Below are 26,680 nucleotides of genomic sequence, written 5' to 3'. Positions count from 1 at the left end.
GTGAGCTCTTTATGTCGAAGCGTCCACCGTTTGTTGTGGGCAGTCTGCATTTTCACGGACTTGGAGGAGAGGGAGAGAAACTGGACGCTGTCTGTAACCCTGCTGCGCACTGTGCTCCAGTCTTCAGTTCTGCGTTTTCATTTCTGAATGTCTCAGGGATTATGCCAGAGACTTCCTGAGACCCCAGATACTGAAGAGATGAGTAACAACTGTATACTATTTTCTTTTGTTTAACCAAACTGGAGGCACCTGGTACTATCCTCATTTTTGATTATTTAGATTTTCCTTAAGAATGTATAGTTATCTCATGTAGGTTTTGTAAATTCACTTTCAGAATTTAAGTAATGTGCCCAAACTTACCTCCGATTGCCTCATAACCAGTATCTTACTCTTCCTACTGCCCTAGTTGCAGGAAATAGAAAGCATTTCTTCATTAGATCTCGACCCAGGGGCCTGCTGGTGAGCATCAGCTCTTCTGGAAAAGTGGTCACTCGTACAGCAGTAGAATTTTCATTCTGTGCTATCTGCAACCCTCAGCCAATGAATTCTAGCTTTTGACTCTCAACAGACTTCATATCTGGGTTGCTGTGGAAAGCATTATGCTTTGGCTTGCAAATAAAGTAAAAGACTCTGATAGGAACTCTGGGAACCAGCGCCTCTCTTTTGTCTTGTTACAGGCTCACATACCATTTTTGTCAGTGTTTTTCTCCTTAAAATCAGTGTCTCAAGTTAAACTTTTCTGTTTTGATTTTCATCTCCTAGAACAGTATACTTTATTTTGAGTGACTCTGTGTGTGTATGAGCGTGTGTGTATGTACTCTTTCCATAGCACACCAGGTCAGTGGATAACTTGCTGGAGTTGGTTCTTTCACCCCATCATGACGTCCTAGGGGTCAGGCTTGGCAGCACACACCTTTCTTGGCTGTTAATCCTGTTGCCCTCATCCTTTGCCATGGTGCGGGGATTTGGCCTGACAAGGGTCTTAAGAGAACCAAGGAAAGATACACATAAGAACAGACACACAGAAAGAGCTGGAATGGTGGACTAGGTTCTCTGATGAAGAAACTCCAGCATGTTTATTATACAGACTTGAACCGGGAGGCCAGGTTGGTACCCACAGATAAGCAGGAGGCAGGGCCTGTGGCATCCAGCCAGACCAAGGACACTGGTGTAGCTTGCACAGTAGGAACTTACTTGTCTGAGGGTGCAGTCTAGTGTAGCACTTTCCATTTCTGTATTGTCTTACTGTTCTCTTTTTGTCTTACTAAACAAGGTACATCTTTCTACTTTCAGTGTACTCGGCAAATTATATCTGAGAAGCTAGGCCGTGGCTCAAGAACTGTGGACCTTGAACTTGAAGCTCAGATTGATATATTAAGAGATAATAAGAAAAAATATGAAAACATTCTGAAATTGGCTCAGACATTGTCGACGCAGCTTTTCCAGATGGTGCATACCCAAAAGCAACTTGGAGATGCATTTGCCGACCTGAGTTTGAAATCTCTAGAACTCCACGTAAGATTGTTTAAAATAACTCTCAGGGGTTGTGAGTATAACGATGCTAGTCAAAGTATTCTGAGAGGTAATTTTTTCATTTATGACTTGGTAAACTCTTAATAAAATTGGCATTGTTGTGTTTGAGTGCTGGACATGGAACCCAATGACTGGCATGTGCTTTACCCCGCTGGGCTGTATCCCCAAGCCCCAATATACGTGGGACTTTGAGGCATTCTTTATAAGATACTACATCATACAGTCTTTTTGTTTTGTTTTATTTTGTTTTGTTTTGAGACAGGTTTCTCTGTGTAGGCCTGGCTGTCCTGGAACTCACTTTGTAGCTCAGGCTAGCTTATGGGAATGCCTCTGCCTGCCTTTCATCACTTGCCTTTGCCTCCCAAGTGCTAGGACTAAAGGTGTTGTGACACCACCACCCAGCTTACATCATACGATCTTTAAGAAGATCTAGATGACTCTGTCAGTGTAGTGACCCATTCATGCCTGGAGTAGATGTCAGCTGGGAAGTCCAGGAGAAAGGTCTTGGAGAGAGAAGAGAAAAGATTACTAAGCCCACCCAGGCCTATGAAGAACCGTAACTACTTATGAACCTTTGGTGGGATAGAAAGTAAGTTAGGCACTTGCTGTGAAAACCTCTTACCAGCTTCCAAATATGTTAAACAAATAGTCACCCCTTAAGTGGACTTGTGGTATATGTTCACTAAAATTATTAAAATCAATTAGATTGGACTCTGGGGTACAGCTCAAATAGAGTATGTATTTAGCATTTCTAAGGCAGACATTTAGAATGAAAGTCTTATTATATATATGTATATAAATAAATATATTTTTATGTATATAAAATTTATCTCTATAAATATCGAGCAGAACATTCTTGTTTTAAGACAAAAGTCTCTAGGCCCAGTTAGGTCTTAACTTCCTACACAACCAAGCATGACGTTGAACTTCTCATCTTCCTGCCTCTGTTTTTTGAATGCTAGAATCTACATGTGTGTACTCCCGTGCTCAGTTCACATGCTGCTAGAGATTAAACATGATAGGCAGTCACTCTACCAACTGAGCTGTAGCCAAAGCCCAGCACAGATCTCTTGAGAACTGCTGTCTTATAACTCATTTGATATCTGGCTATTCATCTTGCCTGGAGCAAAAGATAAAAATCCTTCACCCGACAGATGTCTAACCTGAAGAAGTAGATCATTTAAAAGCAGAAAATCATTTGGTCCTAGAAATTTGGATAAGAAATTTGGTATAGACATTGATATAGTACGGTAATAAAAAATACAGAAAATCAAATTTTAGAAGCTCTAGCAGACAGAATTTGTTTTAGATTGGATACATGGATTTGTTTCCAGGGTCTTTCTTCTGTTGCATTGGTCTCTCTGCTCTTCTTTCCCCCTCATTTGTTGAGATTGTAATTAATTGTATCATTCTGTCTTTCCCTTTCTTGACCTCTTTTATTCATGGCCTCTTTTGTCATTAATGTGTGTGTATTCTTAAAAATATAAATACAACCTACTATGTCTGTATAATGTTACTCCAGTATATGTTTTTGGGGAGACTGCTTGGTTTTGGGTAGCCAATGGGGTGCTTTTCCCTGGGGAAGACTATTTCTTCCTCTCTTGCTCTTCCTTAGTTGCCTGTAGTTCTTTTGTAGGATTAAGGCCTTGTGTGCAGCCCCCCGTCACTCCCATCCCTGTCCCTCACATTCTCATCCATGTCCATGTTCCCCACCCTGCATCCACATCAATGTCCACGCCTGTGTCCTGTCCACATCGATGTCCACTTTCATGCCTGTGTCCCCTGTCCATATCTGTGTTAACATGCCTATTGGTACTCTTCCGTGCGCTGTTACACAGTAAGTAAGAAGAGCTCCTTAGTTTTGTAGTTTTGTTCACTATTATGTTTATAGAAATGTAGGTTTTTGTTTTGTGTTTTGAGACAAGTTTTCACTGTGTAGCCTTGGCTGTCCTGGACCTCATGAGCTCTTTCAAACTCACAGAGATCTGCCTGCCTCTGCCTCTCAAATGGTGGGGATTAAAGGTGTGCACCATCATACCCAGCTATAACTCTAGTTTTTATAGTTTGGTTTTTTTTTTTGTTTGTTTGTTTATTTTTTTTTGTCGATGTTTTTTAAATTTTGGCTTTTACCTCTTAATGTCAAAGAAAATGAGCATAATTACAATATTTTAACATTTTCTAGAAGTTGAAGAAAGTGTTCGATCCCATACTTTGTGATATGCAATAACATTTAATTATACATCATCTGTAATTTAGCTCGTAGAAAATGTCAGAAAGATCCTGCTGTCCTACCTTTAATTATAGAGATGCTGATGATGGTAGAATGATTAATTGCTTCCCCGTTGATTGACAGTGTCTGCTTGTTTATTTATTTATTTAGTTTGAAACAGGGGCTTGTCCTGTAACTCCAGTTGGCATAAACTTGAAACACTTCTATCGTTTTAGCCACCTGAATGTTAGGATTAAAGCGTGCAGTATTCTTGTTGCATACATATTCCTACATTTGCACTCTGCACAAGTGAGAAAACTGAGTCTAGAATAAAGCACATGACTCTCTCTTAAATGGAACATGTTTTTAGCAGAATGTCATTTTGTTCCCCTAATACTTAACTGAATTATTGAATAATTTATCATATGGAAATGTAGTTATAACTGTAGCACTACATTAAAATGTCATCTTCTTGTTAACTTTGTTGCTTTTTTATAGCTAAAATTGAAGTGTTTTATATCAGACTAGAGAATTCAAGTTAAATGTTACCTATTACGGTAACATAGGATTGCTTTATTTGGTCAGATGTGTTCCCTCTCCCTTGAGTGGGCAGCTCGCACTGCTGAGCATGCAGGGTGTGTGGTGCCACACGGGACGGCGTTGTCTGAAGCGTTGGCTGAGCTGAGGCACAGCTTGTTGGAGTGAGCTGAAGCTGGTGTTGAGTGACTCTCGTGTGTGCCCACATAGACCTGATTGTGAAAGGCACCTGGTCCCTGAGTTTACCAAGAAATGTGTCTTGTCAATATTTATACTTTGAGGAAATTCAATCAAAACACACAAAAAAATGCCATCCATTTTATGTTTGAAAGTTTTAACCAATTGTTACCTAATTTGGTCTTGAAAGTTCTAACTTCTTTTGATTAATAAACTGCTGTATTTCCCCACACAGCTGTGTTTATAGTATAATAGAAACAAAATGTAGGAAAAAATATTCTTTATGGTACAGAGTAATTTAGCTTTTAAAATTATTTAGATTTAGCTGTGTGTCTGGGCTAATGATAATTTTGGTTTACTAAACTTTTAGTAATTATGTCGCTAGCTATGATTTAGTTTCTTATATATTTAAAGATTAGCAGAAAAAGTAAAACTTCTGTTGCTAGATTTCTAAGTCAGACATTTTCTCATTGGTAATATGTTTATGATTTCAAAGTGGTGTCCACTGATTTATTAGTAGACCAGTTAAGATGTCGTCTTTGTTTTAGGAAGAATTTGGCTATAATGCAGATACCCAGAAGCTGCTGGCCAAAAACGGAGAGACTCTTCTTGGGGCCATTAATTTTTTCATTGCTAGTGTGAACACCTTGGTGAATAAAACAATTGAAGATACACTAATGACTGTAAAACAGTATGAAAATGCCAGGTGGGTATTTACTTTCTCTATGTTGTTTATTTTACAGATGACTTGTATTTAGTAACTGTTTTGAGTTGCAAACAAGAGAAACATAACTGTCCCATATGGAAGATAAAGAATGTACTAGAAAAAGCAAAGATGGTTATATGGCTCTATGGTCAAAGGTGCTTGCTACATCAGTCTCATGATTGGCTTAGTACTGAGACCCATGTAGAGGTAGAAGGAGAGAGCCACATCCACAGAGTAATGTTCTCTGACTTCCAGAAAAGGATAGAAGGTCGGAAGTTAGTTCTCAGAAAGAACAAAACGGGACAGAGGGTTTTGAAGACAGGCAGTGAGTTTTTAATTAGCATATGAATCTGGTTCTCTAGATATGTGATGCTGCCACCTCAGAAGTGATTTTCAAAAGGCCCTGAATACTTTTGCTGTGTGAAGGTCCACTCAAGCCTTATTCATATATCCCAACTTAGCTTGCTAAAGGGGAAACGGAGGAGCTCCCAGTGCTAGCTTTCTTTGTCCTACCAAGTAGACTTCAGAATCTGAGCTAATGTCAGCCCATAACCATGTTATGGGCACACTCGCTGTGAGCAGTCACACTGCCTCCACAGTGCCAGCCTGATCTCCATTTACCCAGGGCAAACCGCCATCAGATGCTTTCCCCATTTGACCTTACACGTAAATATTTCCCTGTGTGGTGGTTGTTTATGGTACACAATCTTCCGAATGTGCTGCTTTACTTGTGTTTGCCTCGCTCGCGATCTTGCTAGGTGAACAAACGTGTAGCAATGAACACCTTTAAATCCCTAAAAATACTCTCTGAACGTACCACAGCCACAATCACATTTCCAACTTTCGAGTCCACAGCCAGTTTTTTCCCTGTATCCTGATACTGTTGTTATTATCAGCCTTATTTCCTCTTAGTGCTCTCTGCGCACTTGGACGCGAGCCTTCTGATAGTTTCCCTAGCGTGGCTGAAGGTGGTGCGCACTGTGCCTTGTGGGAGGGGAACTCGACTTTTGGCCTGCTGTCCTAGCCAATGGCAGCGCTTGTGAGGACTCCCAAAGCATCTGTCTCACTATTTTGTAGTTGGGTGCTTATTCTCAGGTATATATTGTCTATTTTTATACAGGTCAAAGCCCAGATATGTGGAAAACTTAAGTTTTGATTTTTGTCACAAGAAGTGCTTCTGTTCTGTGCTGTTCGTAATTTTGCAGTTTACCATTCACGTGGCCTTGTTACCTGTTTAGAAGTAGAGGTTTAGAAGTAAGGCTGAGACTAGCTGGTAGGAAGCTGAGGTTACTGGTTCGCAGGTCATTTAGGCTAAAGACTCACCTTTTTATTTTAATTATTCATTAAGAAGATAAAGTCAGATGGTAAAAGAATTGGAAGCAATCTACCTGTAGATCTCCTTCCTGAATGTTGAAACTGTTTGTCAGCAAGATCCCTTCTAAGGGAACTGCCTCAGCAGCACCTGCAGCGATTGACTCTCAGTCTGTTCAGACCCCTCTTAGGCTTTGTGTTTCTCGTGTGATCATATGCGGAGCAATGAAAGCTGCTTTGGTCTGGCTTCTGTGTGGGTCTTTCCTGAATTTTTCTGTCACAATCATACAGAGTGCATGCTTTAACCTGCCTTTAATTACCTTAAGCTGGTTTTCAGCTTATTCAGTTTTTCTAGTACTTAGGAGACTAGAAGATTCAAAGATAAGAATTCTTTTGTTTTACTAGTCTGTCTCCTGAGTGCTGGGGCTATAGGCAGATGCCTCCATGTATAGCTCAGTACAGAGAACACTTAGGTTTGATTTAAAGAGTTGTAAAGTAAGTCTGCAGAGGGTGAATGGCTTGCTTACCTGTAGTTTCAAATGCCCATTTGGCTTCCTATCTTTTAATCTAAAATTTGGCCGAGAGTGTAGTTTAGTGATTGTGTCTTGCCTAGCTTAACAAAACAATAATACAGTAATTTTTAAGCACAAAATTTTCAAGTCTCATAATGAAAAAGGTTTTGCATATTACAATGAGAACCTGAAAGGATAATGTGGTATCAGATCTTAGTATAGACAGTATATTGGCTAATTTGGAACCTTTGAATAGTTACTTAAAGGAAAACTTCAGACCATCTCATTTGTGTGCTTGAGAAACCAACAATTATTTCATCCCATAATCGTCCTTTTTTATTCAAATTACACTAGCGAATTCTTTAGATTTAGCTTGGGGCTTGATTCCTGTTTATCATTTCTCTGAGGGCTTGGTCAGTAGTAACACCGGGACATTGGCATCTAGGGGACAAATCTGAAGAAGAGCCCAAACTTCAAAGTTTTAAGGAGCAGTTTATTTCTTTGTTAAAACCAGAATTTACTGACTTTTAGGGCAAGGGTTACTCATTTGGTCAGCATTAGAAGTGGTAATTACGGCAAATGTTGGGTGGTCTGTTAACCCCTGAAGTGCCTTGTGTACACTTCCTTTCTGGCCTTATAACAGCCCGTTCAGCATTCCTCCACAGCAGCAAGGTAGCAAGTCGTGACTTTTCAAATGCCGACACTTCTCCGTTAAAGTTGGGTCTAGAAGGCTGAGTGCCCTTGGGTGGTAGTGATTGCTCTCAGAGAAGTGTTGCTGGGATGGTTTCCTTTGACGCCACCTACAAGATGAATGTGAGAGCTAAGGAATACAGGTCAACATTGTAATTGCATGTTTCAGCCAGGCACTACTGTTTAAAGTGCCTCGGAGGTTTGCAGGGTGACGGCCACATCCTTCCACTTTAAGTTGGCTTCTCCTTGTTTGTAGCTGGCTTTTAGTTCTTCCTCTTCTAGTACTAAGCATTCTGAAGGTTTCATTTATTACCCAGTGTCAGATAAAACATATGGGTATGAGGTTTGTAGTGATGTGGTTCCCATTCATTCTAAAAAATGGAAACACACACACACACACACACACACACACACACACACACACACAGTGCTAACCGAAGACCCAAGGGCAAGGGAAAGGTAGCTTGGCTTCTAAACCTATGAGTATAACTAACTTGTTACCTAGTCTGTCTTGCCCACTGACTTTTTGTGTCCGCGTTGGTGTTCCTTGCCTTTATTCCACTCTCGAGGCTCATTTCCTATTCCCCATGGTCTTGAGGCGAGCCCATTTCCTTAGTCCACTCCAGTCTCTCTCCCTTCCTTGCCACTGGAGAGTCCGCTTTTTATCCTGAGCAGGGGAAGTCAGGTCAGATCATAGGCTCCTCTGCTGTTTGTTCTTGCTCGCTTACATGTGAACTGTTCATCAGGGACCAGGGGCTGCCTGCTGTCCTGACAGGAATTTCTTCCATTATTGTGCACTAACTTTGGATTATTACACAGAATTAGTTCACACTAATTAGTATCCATGCTGTGCCCGTACTGTTCTCTTTGGGGACGGTCTACCAACTTTATCAGCCTAATAAGCTTTACCACCCTTCAGATTTTAACTATGTCCTGTTTTCTGCTCTCCTCAGAAATAATTCCTTAAATAGTCAATCCCACTGTCTGTAATGATAATCTGTATTATGCCATTTGTTGAGATTGGGTACAAACAAGTTTCTTGAGGATACACTCACCAGCTCACCTGAAACACAGATGGTCCTGGCTGGATAACTGTTGGATGGATCAACATATTAGTGAATGAATGACTGATCCTCATTGGCCCGGAACAATCTAGTTTGTTAAATTTAATACAAGTTAAAAAATAAACTGGGCTTGGGTGCCAAGCATGGTGCCACATACCTTTAATCCTATCACCCAGGAAGCAGAGACAGAGCTCTCTAAAGTTTATGGCCAGCCTGATTTTCAGAATAAGTTCCAGGACAGCTAGAGCTACCCAGAGAAACCCTGCCTTGAGAAAACAAACAAACAAACTGGACTTGGGCTGGACATAGAGTGATGCACACCTTTAATCCCAGCACTTGGGAGGCAGAGGCAGGCGGATCTCTGTGAGTTCAAGGCCAGCCTGTTGTACATAGTAAATCCCAAGACAGCCAGAGCTACATAGTGAGATAGTCTCAAAAAGCCCCCCAAATAAACAAATTGAGCTTGATGTGACAGACTGGCATATTCTTTTTCAAGTGTGGTGTAAACTTTATTCTTCATTCTTGGATTGGGAGATGTGAATCACCATGTTGATATCTGCTGTCTTTTGCTGTAGCGCCTACGCTGTGTGATTCTGGTTTCTTACTAAATTAGAGGTCACTTGCTTCCTTTCAGTTGAGTACTGAATACTTCAGGCAGCTGGGAGGGTTATTGCTCATCATAGCAGTATTGTACTTCCTGGGGCTGTGACGGGGGGGGGGCTGTGCAGTTGCTGTAAGATCACGGAGTGAGGCTGCTGGGTAACTATTTCAGGAGCCGTAAGGCAACGCGCCTCACAGAACCAGGTTAAGTACTTGTAGGAGATGTCGTCACATCTTAAATGCCACTGTCACAATGGCATTGTTCTGTCACATGTACTATTAAACACTGAAACGTGGCCAGTCTGCGTCGGAATATGAAGGCACTGAAAACTACACAGCCGCTTTGCGAGACGCGGTACCCAGCCCCCAGATAGAAGCAGCTCAGTAGCAATCGTCTACTCTCTTACATGTTGCAGCAATGGTATTTTCGGTGTGCTGAGTAAAAGAAAAGTGACACTAAACTTTATTATTTAAATACAGCTGTCAGAACATTTTAAAGTGCCTGCATGATGCATTGGCAGCCCTCGCTGTGACGTATCTTACTAGTTTTGCAAGGCATTCTGAGGTTGGCTCGTCTCGCCAACCTTGTCTGCTCCTCACTAACCAGTTCACACTAAGGATTCATAACTACTTTGAACATGGTTTAGAATCTATTGAGGTTTACATCTATTTTTTTTTTAATTTAAGTGGTTGCTAAAGGTTGAAAATTTTGATAGTTAATATTGTAAATTTGGGGGAGAAATAGTACATGAAATTAAGCAGGTCCTCCCCATCTGAATGTGTGTGCATGCACACATGTGTGTTGGCGTGTGCTCATCCATATGTGCATACATGTACTCTGTAGTGCTGGAGGACAAAGCCAGTCTCTCACGCTCATGTTACTAACAGGTCTTTATTACTGGGGAAGTAATGATTTCAGAAGCATCCAGTGTAGACCGGGGGTGAGTGTTATTAGTAATATGAGATTGAGTGTTCTTTTCCAGCCTGTCTCCGGGCTATCTCACTGGTATGAATCATTTACTCTCTTTTTCAGGATTGAATATGATGCATATCGCACTGATTTGGAAGAGCTGAACCTTGGACCACGTGATGCAAACACTCTGCCAAAAATTGAGCAGTCCCAGCATCTGTTCCAAATACATAAGGAGAAATATGATAAAATGCGCAGTGATGTTTCTGTCAAATTAAAATTTCTTGAAGAAAATAAGGTAAATTTATTCTTTGCTTTCTGACAGCTTTCCATGGAGTTTTAAACAGTCCCTTAAAACAGAAATTCGTAGAAATTGTTTGTTTCTGATAACTTTTTCGTGACAGTTGCATGAAGGAATTTTGTTTATAATCAGCTTGAGTTGTGTAGGTGTCTGAGGCATACTTACTTTCTGTTGTGTCAGCCATGCTGTCTTATACTCTTATATCTGACAGCCTGCGAGGTAAAAGATACCTATGTTCAACTTTGACATTCAGATTTATGTTGGAAGCGAGTATGTTAAATAGTTAAATAATGGAGTTTTTGCCAGGCTTGGTGGCCCATACCTGTAATTCCAGCATTAGGAGACAGAGGCTGGTCCTGGTTTGCTTTGTGCTCGTTCTCCTTGGGTGCTAGGGATTGCCTCCAAGCCCTGAATGTGGTAGGTAAGTGGTCTGCTCCTGAGCCGTGTCCTGAGCCTGTGAGCTTTCCTTTGCGTGAAGTACCTGTCCCTGTTTGGCATGTCTTCTCAGCTTCATGTGATAGATTGTAGTTGTAAGTAACAAGCGTGGTCCAGCCGAGTGTTGCTCCGCCCTGTGGATATGGATCTCTCACAGACATAGTTCCTCTCTCTCTGCTGTTTACACCCTCTCAAGTATGGCAGACCTTCCACCATGCTTGCTTCCAGGTATGCTGTGCAGTCAGTCAGTTACTGTGGCACACACCTCAGAGAACCTGTCTAAAGTGAAAAGATTGCTTGGCTCATGGCTGCACAAGTCTCAGTAATAAGGTAGTGTATCCCAACAGGAGTGTGTGGCAGACAAAACTACCCCATGGCAGCCAGGGTGACCCTGCTTCCTCATGAGGCTTCACAGCTTCACTTTGTCTTCCTTTGCTTGTGTAGGCTTAGTTTTTCTTCCTAACTCTGCTTCGTTGTTGCTGTTGTTTTGAGACAAAGGCTCACAGTAGCCCAAGCTGTCCTAGAACTTGCTAAATAGACCAGGCTAGCCTGAGATTGGCCTGCCTCTGTGAGACAGGTTTTGGTATATAGAAAAGGTCTGGCCTTGTATTTATAATCTGCTCTGCTCCTGAGTTTTTAGCAGGTTTATGCCCCATGCCTGGCCTTAGACCCCACTTAAAGATTCCAATACCTCTCAGTAGAGCCATATGCTGGCATCCAGTCTTTTAACACTTGGTCCTTTGTAGACATTAAAGATTTAAACTGTAACAATTACTTTCCTTTATTTCTCCCAGAAAACTAATATTTATATTCTCACACATGACATCAAAGGGTTATATTAATTATTATCTTCTTGTTTCCTTAGAAACTCAAAGCTACCATAACATCTGCAGTATAGTATATTTCTTTGGGATCTACCAAGTCTAGAAATGTTATCCCATTTAAAAAAGAAACTGTGGATGAAAATCCTTACCTGGAAATAATACAGTAGCAGAAAAAGAAGCCTAAGTAGATTATGAGACAGAATGCCCAGCATGATCTGGCAGCACAGCCTTTAAAGCATTCATTAGCTGAGGTCCACAGCTTATGTCCATTTCAGTGTCAGAGGAAGTAGTCAGTTCCACTGTGACTATTTTGATGGATAGTGTCAAGTTTTACGTATTTGTTGGCATTGTCACTGTCTGCCAGAACACATAAAAGAGGCGTGCTCTGTGGCAATATGCATGTTGATGTCTTCACAGCCACGTCATCTCTAAATTTTAAATGTCAGGCGGCTCTTATTAAACAGCTTTATTTTGTAAGCCCTGAAATCATTTTCACATTGGGAGTGACAGAAAGTAAGTGTCATTTAGGTGCCCAGTCAGGTGTCCACTTGCAAAGCACAGACAGGCTAGATGTGCTAAGTACACGCCTTAACCCCAGCACTGGAGAAGCAGGAGCGGGAAGACCTGCGAGTCCAGGCCATGATCTGCGGAGCAGGATCCTGCCAACACTGTGGAGAGACCATGTCTCAGAGATTAGTTAATAAAATAAAGTAGATGTTTGCCAAGTGGAATGCTGAAGACCTTGAGCCCAGCTGTCGCAAAGGGACATTTCTGTGGCGGCTTGGTAGGGATAAGGGTGCAGACGGCTCTTCTGGCTCTTCTGTTTAAACCAGTGTTCAGCCTGAAGTAAGGATGGAATATTGAAGGAAGCTGACCACGGAATGTTCAGAGTTTGGCTTCCGTGGTAAACCTGTGGGCATTAAATGGAGAATAATGACATTGTGCCTATTTTTTTTTTTTTCAAGAAACTATGCTTTCTCTCCATAGTCTTGGTGTCTTTTCTTTTTTACTGTAATATATTTAGACTATCCCTGTTCTCATGGATTTTGTGACATTATTGTCTTAGTCTTTGGGGGCTGCTAGAACAAAGTACCATAGATATATATCATAAACAAAAATATGTTTCTTATGTCTCTAGAGACTTGGAGGTCTGAAGTGAAGACACAAGCAGACTTGTTGACTGGGGAGAACCTGCGTCATGACTCTTGCTGGGCCTTTACCCAGTGGGCAGAGGAACAGATCTCTTTTAGAATCCATTCTAATCCATCCAACCTCAGACTCAGAATAACTGATTAAAAAAAAAACAAAAAAACAAACACATATTTAAAAACAAAGTTACTTTTATATATTACTTCAAGATAGATTCAAAATCCAGTCTATCTTTCTCTGACCCCCACCATGTTTTTAGTCATATAAACTAATGAAACAAACCTGTACTTCTTGGTTATAACTAATTAACATTGTCTTAAGGTAAAAGTCATTTTATCTTTATTTTATTTTATTTTTTCCAGAGCTGAGGACCGAATCTGGGGCAAGCGCTTGCTAGGCAAGCGCTCTACCACTGAGCTAAATCAACCCCATTTTATCTTTCTTCAAAACAAACTCCGACCTCTGGAGTGCTGAGATATTGGGCATGTGCCACACGCCCAGGTTTGTGTGGTACTGAGGACCGAACCTGGAATTTTGTGCATTCTGGACAAGCACTCTAAAAGTATACATTCTTGAACTATTTTTCTTATTGCCAAAAGAAAGAACTTGAGCTTGTCAGTGTCTTAGCACATGCCTGCCAGAGATGCGCTGTAGAAGTGTCTCTGTAGCTGCGCTGTGAGCGCTTGGTGTGGTCACTCACGTGGCTGGGGTGAAGTAGTAGAGCTGAGCGGATGTGGCTTGGTTCTGATGAAAGTGACCAAGATTCCTGAGTGCTGTAGACAGCGAGGACGTGATGCTGAGCACACAGCAGCGATCAACAGTGTCCACGTGTAATCTATCTACATTTGGACCCTGTGAACACCCCTCATTCATGTACCTTTACTTTCTGGGCACATTTCAGCATGGAATTTGTAATTTTGTGCTGCTATTATTCTTTGCTTTTCACTGATGCTGCCCAAATACAGTATTCCAGATACTGAAAACATCCAGTAAAGGCAAAGCAATTTCTTAACTCAGAACTTATGGTCTAGTATATAGTTAGAGACAGCCTAGTCCCAGCACACATATACACAGTGTCTGCATGAATATGTGTGCAGATACATGTATATGTATATGTGTGCACACACATTTAAATCTGAGGTGCCTATGTAACATATGAAGGCGGACCTGGCTGCCAGGTTCTTCCTGCAACTCTCAGGCCCTGCCTGTTACAGGTTTCTTCTGGCTGGCATAACTCCCCCCACCCCCACCCTGAACTCTTCAGTGGAGGGGACTGGGCTACTCTTCCCTCTATAACACAACCGTTTGGGTTTGTACCTTTGGCCCTCCCAGCTGCTGCTCCTGGTTCCTCCCCCCCCTCACATGACTAGGGTCAGATGCATTCTCAACTCTGCCAGAGGTCCCTGCCTCTGGCTATGCTTTTCTACATGTCTGTAATAAACTTCTCCACCATACCTAGAAACAGCCATATTTTCAGTTTTTTTTCCTTTTTATTCTTTTTCTTTTCGTTCACCAGTAAGACAGAATATGCAGTACTGTCTTTCTTAATTTACCTTGTTTTACTTAAGCTAATAATTCTGGTTTTTCATCCATTTTCCTAAAATATCATCACTTTTTTAACAGCTGAATAAAATTCCACTGTCTATAGATACCACACTTTCTTTACTGTCTGTTGACGCGCACTAGGTGCTTCTGTTTCTTAGCTGCCATCAGTGGTAAAGCAATGTGTTTGCATATGCCTCTAGTAAGCTTTACTGTCTTACAGTCCTTGTAACGCTTGCTTGGAAGCCTCCTGAGCCCCTTCCAGGAGGGAGTTTTCCGTTCTGGAGGATAGAGCTAGACTTGAGCCCTTTCTCAGCCTCTTCTTTTCACTGTGTCTCTTCTTCTGCAGTGTTTTCTCAGCTGGGGTGTGTGTGTGTGTGTGTGTGTGTGTGTGAGCTGTATATGTACACTTATTTTCTTCTTCTGTGACTCCGTAAGAACTACAGCCCACTGCAAAGGGAAACCTGCTGACAAAAGCTGACAGCAGCGGTCATTTACAGGCGTAGGCGCACGTGTTTAGAGGAGGCGATGGGTGATGGATCCATGTGACACGAAACCAGGAGTGGATGGGAGGACAGCGGGGACCAGCCTGTTGCAGCATTGCTTGTGACATGAAAAGATCAAAAACATCTTCCATAAAGGATTAGCTGAATACACTTAGAGTATTTTACAGCTATAAGAAACAAAGAAGGGTTGTATTGCTGGAAAGACCCCAGAAGACCCCTCTTACACGAAAAGACCTAAGTGTAAATAGCATTGTTTTCGGTATCTTCGGCTATCCTGTGTAGTTAGACTGACCTCAAATTCATGGACTATAGGTGCGCACCATCACATGGCCTGGTGCTCTGACTTATATAAGAAGGGAAGGGGGCGAAGAACGGGCAGTCATGTTTTATTTGTTTGCATAAAGGGAAGCTAGAAATAGTGATGAGATCAGCTATAAGGGAGAAAATATGGATGGAAACAGGAGTGAAAGGATACATTTTTTTGGTGTTTTGTCTGTTTGGTTTTAGTGGCAGTAGTGAGGGTTGAGATAGGATTTCTCTTCATCGCCATGGCTGTTCTGGAACTCAACTCTATAGCAGACTAGGCTTGAATTCAGAGATCCACCGGCCTCTGCCTCCCAAGTGCTGGGATTAAAGGTGTGCATCACCACACCCCGACACGTTAAAATTTTAACCCCTATAAATGTTCTGCCTAAGCCGGCTGTAGCAGAGACCTTAGCTGCTCAAGAGGCTGAAGCAGAAGGATCTAAGGAAGTTTTAGACCAGCATGGACAGTGTGGTGACCCGTAGAGACTCCACCTGAAAAGCCACAGAAGCGAAGAGCACCTCCTGTTAAAAGCAGGCACTGGAGGTGCTTCAGCAGGGAGACACTTGACACCAGGCCCCATGGCCTAAGTTTAGCCCTGGAGGCCCACGTGGTGGGAGGAGAGAACCTCCGCAAGCTCCTCCTTAGGCCGTTGCGTGTGTGTTATGGTGTGTGTTTGCATGCACAAATAGGTGTCCAAATGAAATAAATTACTTCTAAGGAGAAGGAAAAATATGTACAACTAGAAAGTCTTTAAAATAACATGCCTCACCGTTTCTCCAAAATATGTCTGAAAATAGGATTCTTTTTCCAAATACAGCCAGAGCCTGTCATTTCCTGCTTTGCTTAAAGATCTGGTGATCAGTTGTATGCTGGGAATGGAGAGTGAGCTGACGGAAGCACGCGAACTACCTCCCATCGTGCGTAAAGACAGAGTGTTTGCACTGATCTCTCATCTGTTAGTGGGCAAATGTTCCCAGCTAGCGGGTAGATGCTTTCCACATTACTGTTTTTCCTTCTAAACCCAAGCAGAGGGGAAGCATTTGTGGTTGTGGTATTGCCTCCTTGTCTCTGCAGAAATCAGACAAAAATTGTCTGTAAGCCATTAGCAAAAACAACTGAATTGTGGGTTGATTTTGAAATTAGACTTATCCAAGTCTTACTACCAACCACCACTTAGAGCAGTTTGCAGAAAATGAGTAAGGAAGAGAGCAAGTTGTGGCTGGGACAGGCATACCAGGCTGAGCAGGTTTTCTAAGGGCATATTTTTGTTTGGTTGGTTTGGCGATTTGGGGTTTGAGTTTTTGAGACAGTGTCTCATGTAGCCTGCACTGAAGTCTCAGTATAGCTGAGGGTGACTTTGAGTTTCTCATCCTCCTGCCTTCGCCCCTCAAATGCTAGGCCTTCACGGGCATATGTGTCTCCTGGTCTTTCTTGGTTAGAAGGAGCCAACATCTGTGCAAGGTAGGACTGGAGTTTCAGGCTTCTGTTGGAAATGCTGGAGGAGCAGCTTACAAAAGCACGTCGCAGCGTGGTGCTGTGCTGCACCTGTTCTGTAGGTGGCTGCTGTCTGCTCCTCACTGAGATGCTCGCCTGAGCACCTCCTGAGTGGGTCTGCCAGGTTTGGTGACTATTGAAGTGGTCAGTGTGCAAGTTGAATGGGACACTACCATCCTTGACTAAGTCTTCGAGGTTATTGTCTCTTGGGATGGTTACCACTGGTGAAGGTTTCAGAGAATCTCATGACGTAGCAGCATTTGATTTAACTTTGCTTCTTGTGAGCCTTCTGTGTTCTTCTCATGACTTGGCACTTTTGTTTTGACAATGCGTGCCTGTCGGGACTTGTCTTTCCTTTATTGTGGGTGCTCAAAAAAATTACTTGATTTTTAAAAAAGTCTTAATCTTAAAAAAAAAAAATCTGGTTTTCTGTCCTCTTAAATCCTGATTTTCTCTCTCTCTCTCTCTCTTTTTTTTTTTTTTTTTTTTTTTGTGGAACTGAACAGTGAGCCCTAGGCCTTACACATCCTAAGCAAGCACTCTGTGGCTGAGCGTTACACAGCCCTTCCTTCTTAAAGCTGAGACTATTACTGTTTGCAGTTTTTCTTTTAAGTAAATGAGATCAGAATTTCATAATTTATGAGACTTTAGGTTAATAGTTAGTTTTCTTAAAAGTTAGTTTTTCATGATGTTATAATATATTGCTATTCAAGAAAACAGTTTTATGAGTAGAATGGTGAATGCTTTCAGTCAACTCTGTATTGCCTAGAGTCCAGCTGCCAGGAGGCACAAGGCTTCCTGCTCTCCCATGACTGTCCATCACTCTTGACTCTGTTTGTCACTCTCCCAATAAGCTGTGCTTCCTGATAGAGAACTCCAGTGAGTTAACATCTCTTGACACCTGCTGGACCCCCAACACACACTTTCTCCCAGTGGATTCAGGAGCGCCTGAAGGGACAGAACTAAATCTGAACATGAGGTCAGAACTGGAGTAGTGATGGGAGAGGGTTTCTGTTCTCTGCTTCCTGATCGTTTCTGCGAAATGGCTGCTGCAGCCTGTCTCTGGACCTTTGTGGACCCAGTCTCAAGCTCATGCTTGTCAAACTCTTGTAGCAGGCTACTGCGGCTGCATCTCCCAACTCCTTTTGAAAATTACCTTCCAGAGCTCGGGTGCTCATGTAAACGACTTACACAGCTCATGTTGAGCTCCGCACCCGCCCCTCCCCCCATCACCAGGCCCAGTTAAAGCACTCTGTGTTGCATTCTTACCGCTGCTGGTTTTAATTACCCTTAGAGAAATAAGCATTGATGAGGCTATGAAATGCCAAGTGTCTAGTCAATCAGCGGACACTGCTCTGGGGTTAGCCTGTAAATGGAGGACACTTGTTACAAGGATTTTGTGTATTCTATTTCTGTCTGTGTGTAGCTGTAACACACAGTTTTGATGTTTCAGAGTGTTTATCTCTAGCGGCCATGGGATCTGGGAGAATGGTGCTGATAAATGAGGCGGACTAAAGTCTCATGCAGTAGCCAATTTATTCATAGCTTCTGACAGTTTTTACTCTGGGGGTTAAGAGGAGTCACTGAGTAAAGTGTCTAATCACAAGGGAAGGCCACATCTGACAGAGAAGCCGCACTTGAAGGATGAGCCACATGCAGCAAAAACGTATGTCTGTATGCCACAGAGGCATATGGACAAATAACAGTAGCCAGTTGTAATGAATAACTTGACGTAAGCTCACTCCTGTCTGCTGTACCTGGGAGGGGCATGAAAGCAGCATCCAACAACAGTTCCATGTTCCTGAAAGAACTGAGCTCACAAGACTTTTGTCTTGGTTTCTTGGAGTTTTCTCACAATCACACAGAATTCTCACACAACTCCATTCTTGGACCTTGTTCCAACAAGAGAGGGTTAGTGACTGGCCTCCAGTCCCACAGCTAGACTGGAATCAAAGCTCTTTGCCAGCCCCAGAGCCCTGCCTTCAGTTAAGCAGGGTTACAGTGCTGGTCAGGGTACAGGTCTTAAAGGAGCGGTGGGAGAGTATCCCGTAGTAATGTGTATGACAGTGGGAGACAGCCTCGGGAGACAGAGCCTGTGTGAGCACATCTAAGCAGAGCAGTGAGGAGGGAGGGGAGGACTCCCAGGGAGGTTGCAGTGTAGAAGGCAGCGGGCAGTTGTTCCTAAGGAGAGAAAACCTCTGCACTGAGGGTTTTGTTTGTCGTTTGAGGTGTATTCTAACCCGGTGGTCCAGGCTGGCCTCAAAACCGTGAGCTCTTGAGAGCGTGTGGCACAGCTGGAGAGGCTGCACCTGCAGATGGCCAGGCAGCGCAGAGAGCCGTGAGCTGTGTGAACTGGAGATCGGCGAGGCAGTGCCTCGCCCTCCACCACCGTTCCTAAGACGTTTAGCTTTAGCCTTGTGCTCATCTGTGATTTGCTGACGCTAATCCCAGTGAGCATGAAATTGAGGTTTTTCTCCTGGGTCCTCACTGGACCATCTTGTCTTCTTGTGTTCCCTCCCTTCCCAGTGCCACCCGTGTCTCTGATAGGCTGTGAACGAATGGTGTGATGTTTCAGGAGCCTAGTGGAGAGCCAAGGGGGTCCAACTCATCTTCCTTTTCTTCTGCTATCTTCCTGGAAAGATCAGTTGACAGAAGAGGGAAACACAAAATGTTGATTTTGAAGTAGCAGGGTGTGGGGGAAAAGTTACTACTTGATGTCCGCATACAGGATGACCTGTTATCCCCTTTCTGCATATGCTTAAGCTAGCCTCTTGCTCCAGGATTTGGTGTGTTTAATGTAACTTCTATTTCCCACACTTAGGCGGAGAGCAAGTGACAACTTTGAAGTGTCTCACAGTGTGACCGTATTTTTTAACTGGGTGATACCGACTGTTAAAGAAATTCTCTGAGATAAGGTGTGTGTAAGGCTGAAGGCACGGCTCACAGTTGAACAGCTACCTGGTGTGCCTGAGGCCTGTGCTTTCACAGCCTGGCTGGCTGCTGGGCAGGGCTCACCTATGGACTGCCAGTGGTGACTGCATGGTGCTGCTATTCCCAGGATGCTGTGTGGGCAGCACCCTCTCTGGGCTGCTCCTGAGGGAAGCCTGGCTCGTCTCTGCCTTGGGAGTTGCTGTTGGGGGTTGTTCTGCCTTTAACAGTCAGTGTTATGTGGGATGTTTAGGGCGCCTCGCAGATGTGTGGGATGGCGTTGTGTAGATCTGGTCTAGCTTGTTCCTGGGAAGGTCTTCATGAACGTTCTGTCATTGAGCACACAGTGCTTTAGTGTATTTCATCTCAAAAGCTTTAAAAGTTTCAAAATCTTGTCAAATTTGTTCCTTTTATTTTTCCTTGTAATAGTTACCCATTTTGCTCTTGTTTTTAAGTTTCTGCTTTTGTTGGTTTATATCCCTTTAACCAAGTTTTTTTCTAAATATACCAGTAGTTCAGGAAGGTTTTTGTTTTTGTTTTTTCTGCTTTGTACGTACAGAAAGACCTAAGAAAGCTTAATGTTAAGGCCAGAGATGTAGTTTAGGGACAGACAAAGTGCTTGCTTAGTGTGCACAGCTCCAGGTTCCATGCCTAGTGTGCTTGTGCATGTGCGGGGGCACCCCCCCACCCCCGCCACAGGTTTAATATCGTCTTCCCCTTAAACTTGAGAAAGTTACTCTTGTGTTTTCCTCAACCATGTGTGGATCCTCGCCCCAGCTCTGCTGCTCTGCATGAGTGCACCTGCCACAAGTGTTGCAAGTTTGGGCTTAGAAGTTTTCTGAAATGTTCATTGTCTTGTGAATGCTGGCAGGACACACTAGGTGAAAGAGCACGCAGCCACCTAGGAGTGTGACATTTCTCACAGGCCAGTCTGTCTTCAGGAGGTCTGGCCTTAGGCATTTCTTGACTTTTTGAGCTGAGAAGGTTTTCTTTTTCTTTTATTTAAAAGATTCTTCAAGGGGCTGGGAGCATGAACACTTGCCTCAAAACCCTTAAGACTTTGGGTTCAATCCTCTGTGCCCTGCCCCAAAGAAACAGGTTAAGTAAAATAATACAAAATTTATTTAATAAAGTTACTTAATGCAATGTTAAGTAAAATAATACTTCTGTGTAGTGTTGAAATTTGTTGTATGATTATGGTGCAGACACTATAATATCCCATGTCGACACCATCTCCTAGTATCTGCTTGGACCAGAATATTTTGGATTTCAGATTTTCTTGTTTTTGGAATATTTGCATATATGTACTGATTGTTATGGTGAAGGAACCCAGTTCTAAATGCAGAATTTCCCTAAATATATACCTTTATACGTGTAGTCTGAAAGTTAGTCCATGTGCCTTTTTCAGTGGCCCTGCATTTGGATCACACATGAGGTCCAGCATGGACTTTCCACTGTGTCATAATCAACATCTAAAATGTGGGTTCTGTAGTGTTCAGGATTTTTTTTTTCTTCAAATTCTGTTGTTTACCCTTTAGTAAGATTTTACAAACGTTAATTATTTAACATTGTTTTGCACCTTCTAGTCTAATAGTACTTAATTATTATTTTTCCTTGATAATGACTTCTGTGTGCATGGGGTGGGGTGCTGTCCATACATGCATGCAAAGGCCTGTGTCCTGTTGTCTGCTCTCACCTCCCTCCTTGAAGACAAGATCGATCTCACAGAACGTGGAGCTAGGCTGGACCCAGCACACCAGTGATCCTGCTGCCCTGCTCCCCACAGGACGGTGCTTAGGTGTGCATGCGGCCATGCGCAGCCTTCTCTCCTCTTTCTCTAATACGGTGCTAAGGGTTGGGGTGCAGGTCTTCTGGCTTGTGTGGCTAGTGTTCTTGCCACTGAGCTGTCTTCACGGCTCAACTTCTCTTTATTTAATAACTAGAACAGTGTGGAATGTGTCAGACACAGCAGGACAGGATCCATCCTATGATCGCGTAATAATGCAGATAAGCTAGCAATAAACAGACAAACAACCTATCCTGTTTTTAAATCAGTAAGTGTAGAGGATTTACTTTGATATTGATGTTGTGGGTAGTTGAACGAGGTAATGTTTTTATTTAAATTTGTGTCTGGTTTTTAAGACATTGCTACCCAAACTAAACTTGTGTCTAAGTTTTAATCCTTAGTCTTGACAGAAAAATGAATCACCTGTTTTGGCATAAAATAAAGTTAAAACTGTGCTGGAGGGAAAAGTGCCTTGTGCTGTGAAGGGAGGACGGAAGCTTGCACTTTATTCACGTTTGGAAGGCTCTGGCTTTGTGATGTTTTTCCATTGCCGCTTCAAAGCTTTGCACCACGAGTTGTCTTCAGCAAGGTTAGCCCAAAGCGCTTCTTTAGATCGCTTTTACACATCAACCTCCTCTTGCTGGACACTGTTTTTGTGACTGTGCTATCATGTTGTTCTGTTGTGAAAACACAACCAGAATTCAGTCCTAAACAGCATGCCTTTCTGTGGTGTTGCATGGGTTAACGTTCACTGTTGGGTGGGGGATCCTTTTAAGCACAATAGATGCCCCAGTCAGAGCTTTGTGAGCTGCAGCTCTTCAGCTGTCTCTCTCTGTTCAGTTTGTTGCCATCTTCAAGACTGGGGAAAGAAGCTTACTGTGTGACAGTTGTGGTTCAGCTAGAAAGCTGCTGATACGGTTCCCTTTTCCTAGTGCCGTTGTTACAGCTCTTTACAGGTTCAGTCCATGAGTTAAATTCCATGCTCTTCTGTTCTCTTTCATTGAAGAGTTTTAGGAGTTAACTTTCAGGTCAGGAAATACTTGTGGCCCAAACAACAATAAAGTGACCAATTAGACCTTCCTTGTAGAAACTGGACTTGCATAGTCAAATTACAGTAGCCCTTATTATGCAGTTCAGGGATCATCCAGAATAGAAATGCAGAAACATAGGCCTGTTGTAGAACTTTTGATAGCAGAGCAAGTAGACAGTTACTGTGAGCCCTTAGTAGGTCACTAGTGTGAAAGCCTTAGGCAGAGAGAGACTGCTTTGTAGATCTTATATAAATGCAGTAAAGCGACCTGTACTCTTTTCTTCTGATTTCTCTCACAGAACACTGGGTTCTTGCAACTCAGCCATGTTGCATGTAATCACTTAATCGTTTCTTTCTGTTGTTGAACATTACTCCATTTTATGGGAGTGCCCAGTTCACCTAATCACTGTTGGTTGAGATTTGAGTTCTTTCTACTTTGAAGCTATCACAAGCAAATCAACGCCTGACTCTAACTAAGCCAGTCTGACTCTGAGCATTCCTGTGTAAGTCTCTGTATGCACGTAGGTTTTCATTCCTCGAGGAGTGGAGTAATTGGATTACAGGTTAATTGTATAAAATGTAAAGAAACTGACAAACTTTTCCTTTTTCCATTTCCACAAACTGTGCAAGAGAAGTTTAGAATCACTGTGCATCTTCACCAGTGGTGGGCTCACAATGTGAGATTAATGTAGGTTTTCCTGATAACTAGACATGTAGGTTTTTTTTTTCCCCATGTGCTTATTTAGCCTCTCTGTATATTCTTTGGTAAAATATTTGTTGTGTCTTTTGCTCATTTCCTGTAGGGTCATTAACATCTTACTAAATTATTTATATATTCTGTAATCAAGCTCTTTACATGTTTGCCTTTCATTTGCATAAGGTAGGTGAGAGAGAGGTGGGGAGAGGGAGAGACAGAGAAAGTTAGTTGGTTGCTGGGAATCAAGTCCAGACATCACACCTACTAGGAATTGAGTTCAGAGCAGGTGAGATGAAATGGAGGCAGGAAATAGATGTAGTTGTCATATCACATTTGTTTCTGCACTAGGTGTCGTATTTTAGATAATTTTACATCACTAAAATTCTGGAGTTTCAGTTTGGTTGAGTATTGCTCTGGATTGCTCTGGATGTGTAAATGAGAATGAATTCCACAAATAAAGCCTCAAGCCTCAGGAAAGGAAACAACTTAATTTATAAATCCTTGTAACAGCTTGGGCACTTCTTCAAGAAAGAGTCACAGGTGTAGTGTTATTTGTTGAAATATGCTCCTGGGAGTCCACGGGGAGGCTTGCTGCACTTACCGAAGATGGGGGTTCAGTTCCCAGCACCCACATCAGGCAGCTTACGGTGCCTATGACTCCTGCTGCAGGGGATCCAGAGTCATCTTCTGCCCCCGCGACCCCAGGGAGTTGGTGTATATATACGAGCATGCGCGCACACACAAGCCAGAAGAAAGTGTAAACAGAGTTTTGGTGTGTTATTGTGTCACCAGAAGTCATAAGTAGTTGGAAGTACCTGGCCGTTTATGATTTAATCAGCTGACACTCTGGGCAGTGTTTGCGGCTTTTTTATTTCTTACAAAAGAGTTAGAGCATTTCTGATTACTCACTTGGATTTCTGCAAAGCTTAGTTTTAACCCTGTGCATTAGCTGGTGTGCAGCTGCTATACTGCAGTGAACTATAGATAACATCCCCTTTCTAGGTCTCACATGGACTTAGCGCCAGAAGGGACTAGTATGGTACTTTTAGTTAACATTCTGGGTAGTGTTGGTTGGGGGTGATTAACGGGACTGTGTATTATTTGCTCATTGGTAGAGCATTTCCCTAGCCAAATTCAAGTCCCTGAATTCTGTCCCTAGCAATGCAAAAACAAACCATCCTAAGTCCACCTGTCCCCTTTAGGTAGTGAAAAGGCCAGTAGGCGTCATACACTTGGTGTTTGTGAATGTTGTCATTATTAGGATGGCTTTTTTTGGTGACACTTGAATTTGGGTGCAGTGACTCTCACTGTCTGGTCTGCTGTCTGTGAGGTAATGCTTGGACTGTCCCTCTGCCCTGTCCACAGGTTAAAGTTCTGCGCAACCAGCTGGTCCTTTTCCACAGTGCCGTTGCTGCCTACTTTGCTGGGAACCAGAAGCAACTTGAACTGACGCTCAAGCAGTTCCACATCAAGTTGAAAACCCCTGGAGTGGACGCCCCGTCTTGGCTGGAGGAGCAGTGAACTCACCTGGGAAGAAGGAGCAGCGTGTTGTTAAACAGCTGATAGACTAGGAAGAGTTAAGTAGTGCTGGGAAGAGTGAGGTGGCCGCTGGTGCAGTGGCTCTTGCACAGATAGCTTTTATTTCTCTCTTTTCATACCGTAACAGTGAGCTATTAAATTTGATGGGAAGGTAGGTGATTTTTATGTAACGTGATTTCTATAATTCTAAACACAATAATTTTCCTTTTTAAGAAATCCTTTTTGTATTGTGAGGGCTGATGGCTATTTCTGTAGTTTGAAATATTTAATATAGATTTGCACTGACAAGATTAAAAAATTCAAGGTTTTTGGTCCCAGAAATGAGGGCCAGCTATAATTTTCCAAGGGAGATTTACATGATTTGTATCAATGTCAGATATTTTATATATGAATATATTCAACATCTTTAAAAAGTTCATGTTTGTGTATTATCTTGAAGAAAAAAGAAGCTATTTTGCAGAGTAAGTTTTATGGCGTTCTGTAGCGTCCACAGAAGGACAGCGCAAATGAATGATTGATTGGCCCGTAGGTTGTTGCAGATACCTTTTAAATTAATCTGTACCACTGTAATTTTGTTTAGATATTTTTAAAGACCCAGGAATCACACTGTCAATTTCTATGAAGTGTTTAAACTCATGAATTTGACAGTTGTTATAGCAATTTTGATTTATAGTGAAGCCTTCTTAAGAGAGGTAGGTGTGGGTTTTTTTTGTTTTGTTTTGTTTTGTTTTGTTTTGTTTTTTTAACATGTGAACATAGAAATGGAAATTCTTAGTTGTTTCTAGAGTAAAAATTTGTAGATTAAACAGGTAGTCTGGGAGCAGATTACATTTTGATAGAGGAGAATTTCCAAACCATGTTCACTGCCTTCCATGTGTGACTATACCAGTCAAGCCTTAAATCACAGATCGTGCCTTCTCAGACGCAGAAATTCTTGCCCAACCATTGTACATACGTGAAGAACCCCATGGAGAAAGTTTGCTGTGTCTGTAATGCTGGCATTCTTTTTCCTCGTAAAGCCATGCTTGAGGTGGATGGCAAAACCAACTTTTGAGTTTTTTGTTTGGTTTCTCTTGATTCTTTTTGAAGAATGGGATAACGGGAGAATTTTTTCCACTTGGATAATGAAAAGATTATAAAATATGTAGAGGTCACAGGAAGAGAGAGGCCAGTACTGTCTTACTTGTGCAGCACCGTTGGTCTATGTACGTACGCAGTTGGCCTGTCCACTGTGCGGTTCTTCAGTGATGTAATCTTGTTTAAACGTAAAGTTCCTTTGAATTTTGTCAATATAAATGAGTATTTTGAGAGATATCACTTTCCATGTTCATTTCTACTGTGTTGAAATGAAGTACTTAAAATTACTGTTGTACATGAACTGAGACTGTACAATGTGTTACATATGTCCAAATGCCTTTTAGCTGCTTTTTATTAATATACCTGTCTTGAATGCTTAATACAGTGTAATGTGATTGTAAGTCATGAGCCTGTTTAAAATCATTCCGTCCTGTGTATTTGTACTCCGAGAGAGCCTTATTTTATTCTTGCACAGAGTAACTTGTGGTGGTTATTTACATTCCCCAGAGTATGGCTCTGGTGTGGATTCTGTGTTCTTATTAAAGTGTCTCCTGCAGTATTTTGCTTCCCTGGCCTCATAAATTTTAAATAACAAGTAACTATTTGGAACTTTAGGGATTATGCTTTTCTGATCTTAAAAAAAAAAAGGTACTTTGTTGTTGTTGTTGTTATTTAATTTGCCATGCTCTGTAAGTCCTTGTTTTTTCTCCATCTGAGTCTCTCAGGAGCTGAACACATCTAGTCTCACCAAATTTCAACAATTGCAGCAAAGGAGCTAAATATTAATAGGCTCATGGATTAATGATTGTTTTCAGA

At 42.2% G+C, this 26,680-nt stretch overlaps 1 protein-coding gene across 5 annotated transcripts in view; it reads left to right on the top strand.

Annotated features, from left to right (window-relative positions):
• Arfip1 (ADP ribosylation factor interacting protein 1) overlaps nucleotides 1-26,423 on the top strand; it is a 65,838-nt gene extending 39,415 nt beyond the window's left edge. For all 5 annotated transcript variants that reach the window (XM_060378512.1, XM_060378509.1, XM_060378510.1 and 2 more), the window contains 4 exons: nucleotides 1,294-1,515; nucleotides 5,005-5,162; nucleotides 10,373-10,547; nucleotides 24,614-26,423. In XM_060378512.1, the coding sequence (XP_060234495.1) occupies nucleotides 1,294-1,515; nucleotides 5,005-5,162; nucleotides 10,373-10,547; nucleotides 24,614-24,769 (711 nt within the window). In that variant the 3' untranslated portion in view covers nucleotides 24,770-26,423. The remainder of the gene's footprint in view (nucleotides 1-1,293; nucleotides 1,516-5,004; nucleotides 5,163-10,372; nucleotides 10,548-24,613) is intronic.
• Nucleotides 26,424-26,680: the final 257 nt, after the last annotated feature.

This window comes from Meriones unguiculatus, chromosome 2, assembly GCF_030254825.1.
Source record: "Meriones unguiculatus strain TT.TT164.6M chromosome 2, Bangor_MerUng_6.1, whole genome shotgun sequence".
NCBI classification, from domain to species: domain Eukaryota; kingdom Metazoa; phylum Chordata; class Mammalia; order Rodentia; family Muridae; genus Meriones; species Meriones unguiculatus.
This window is presented reverse-complemented; position numbering and strand designations above follow the sequence as displayed.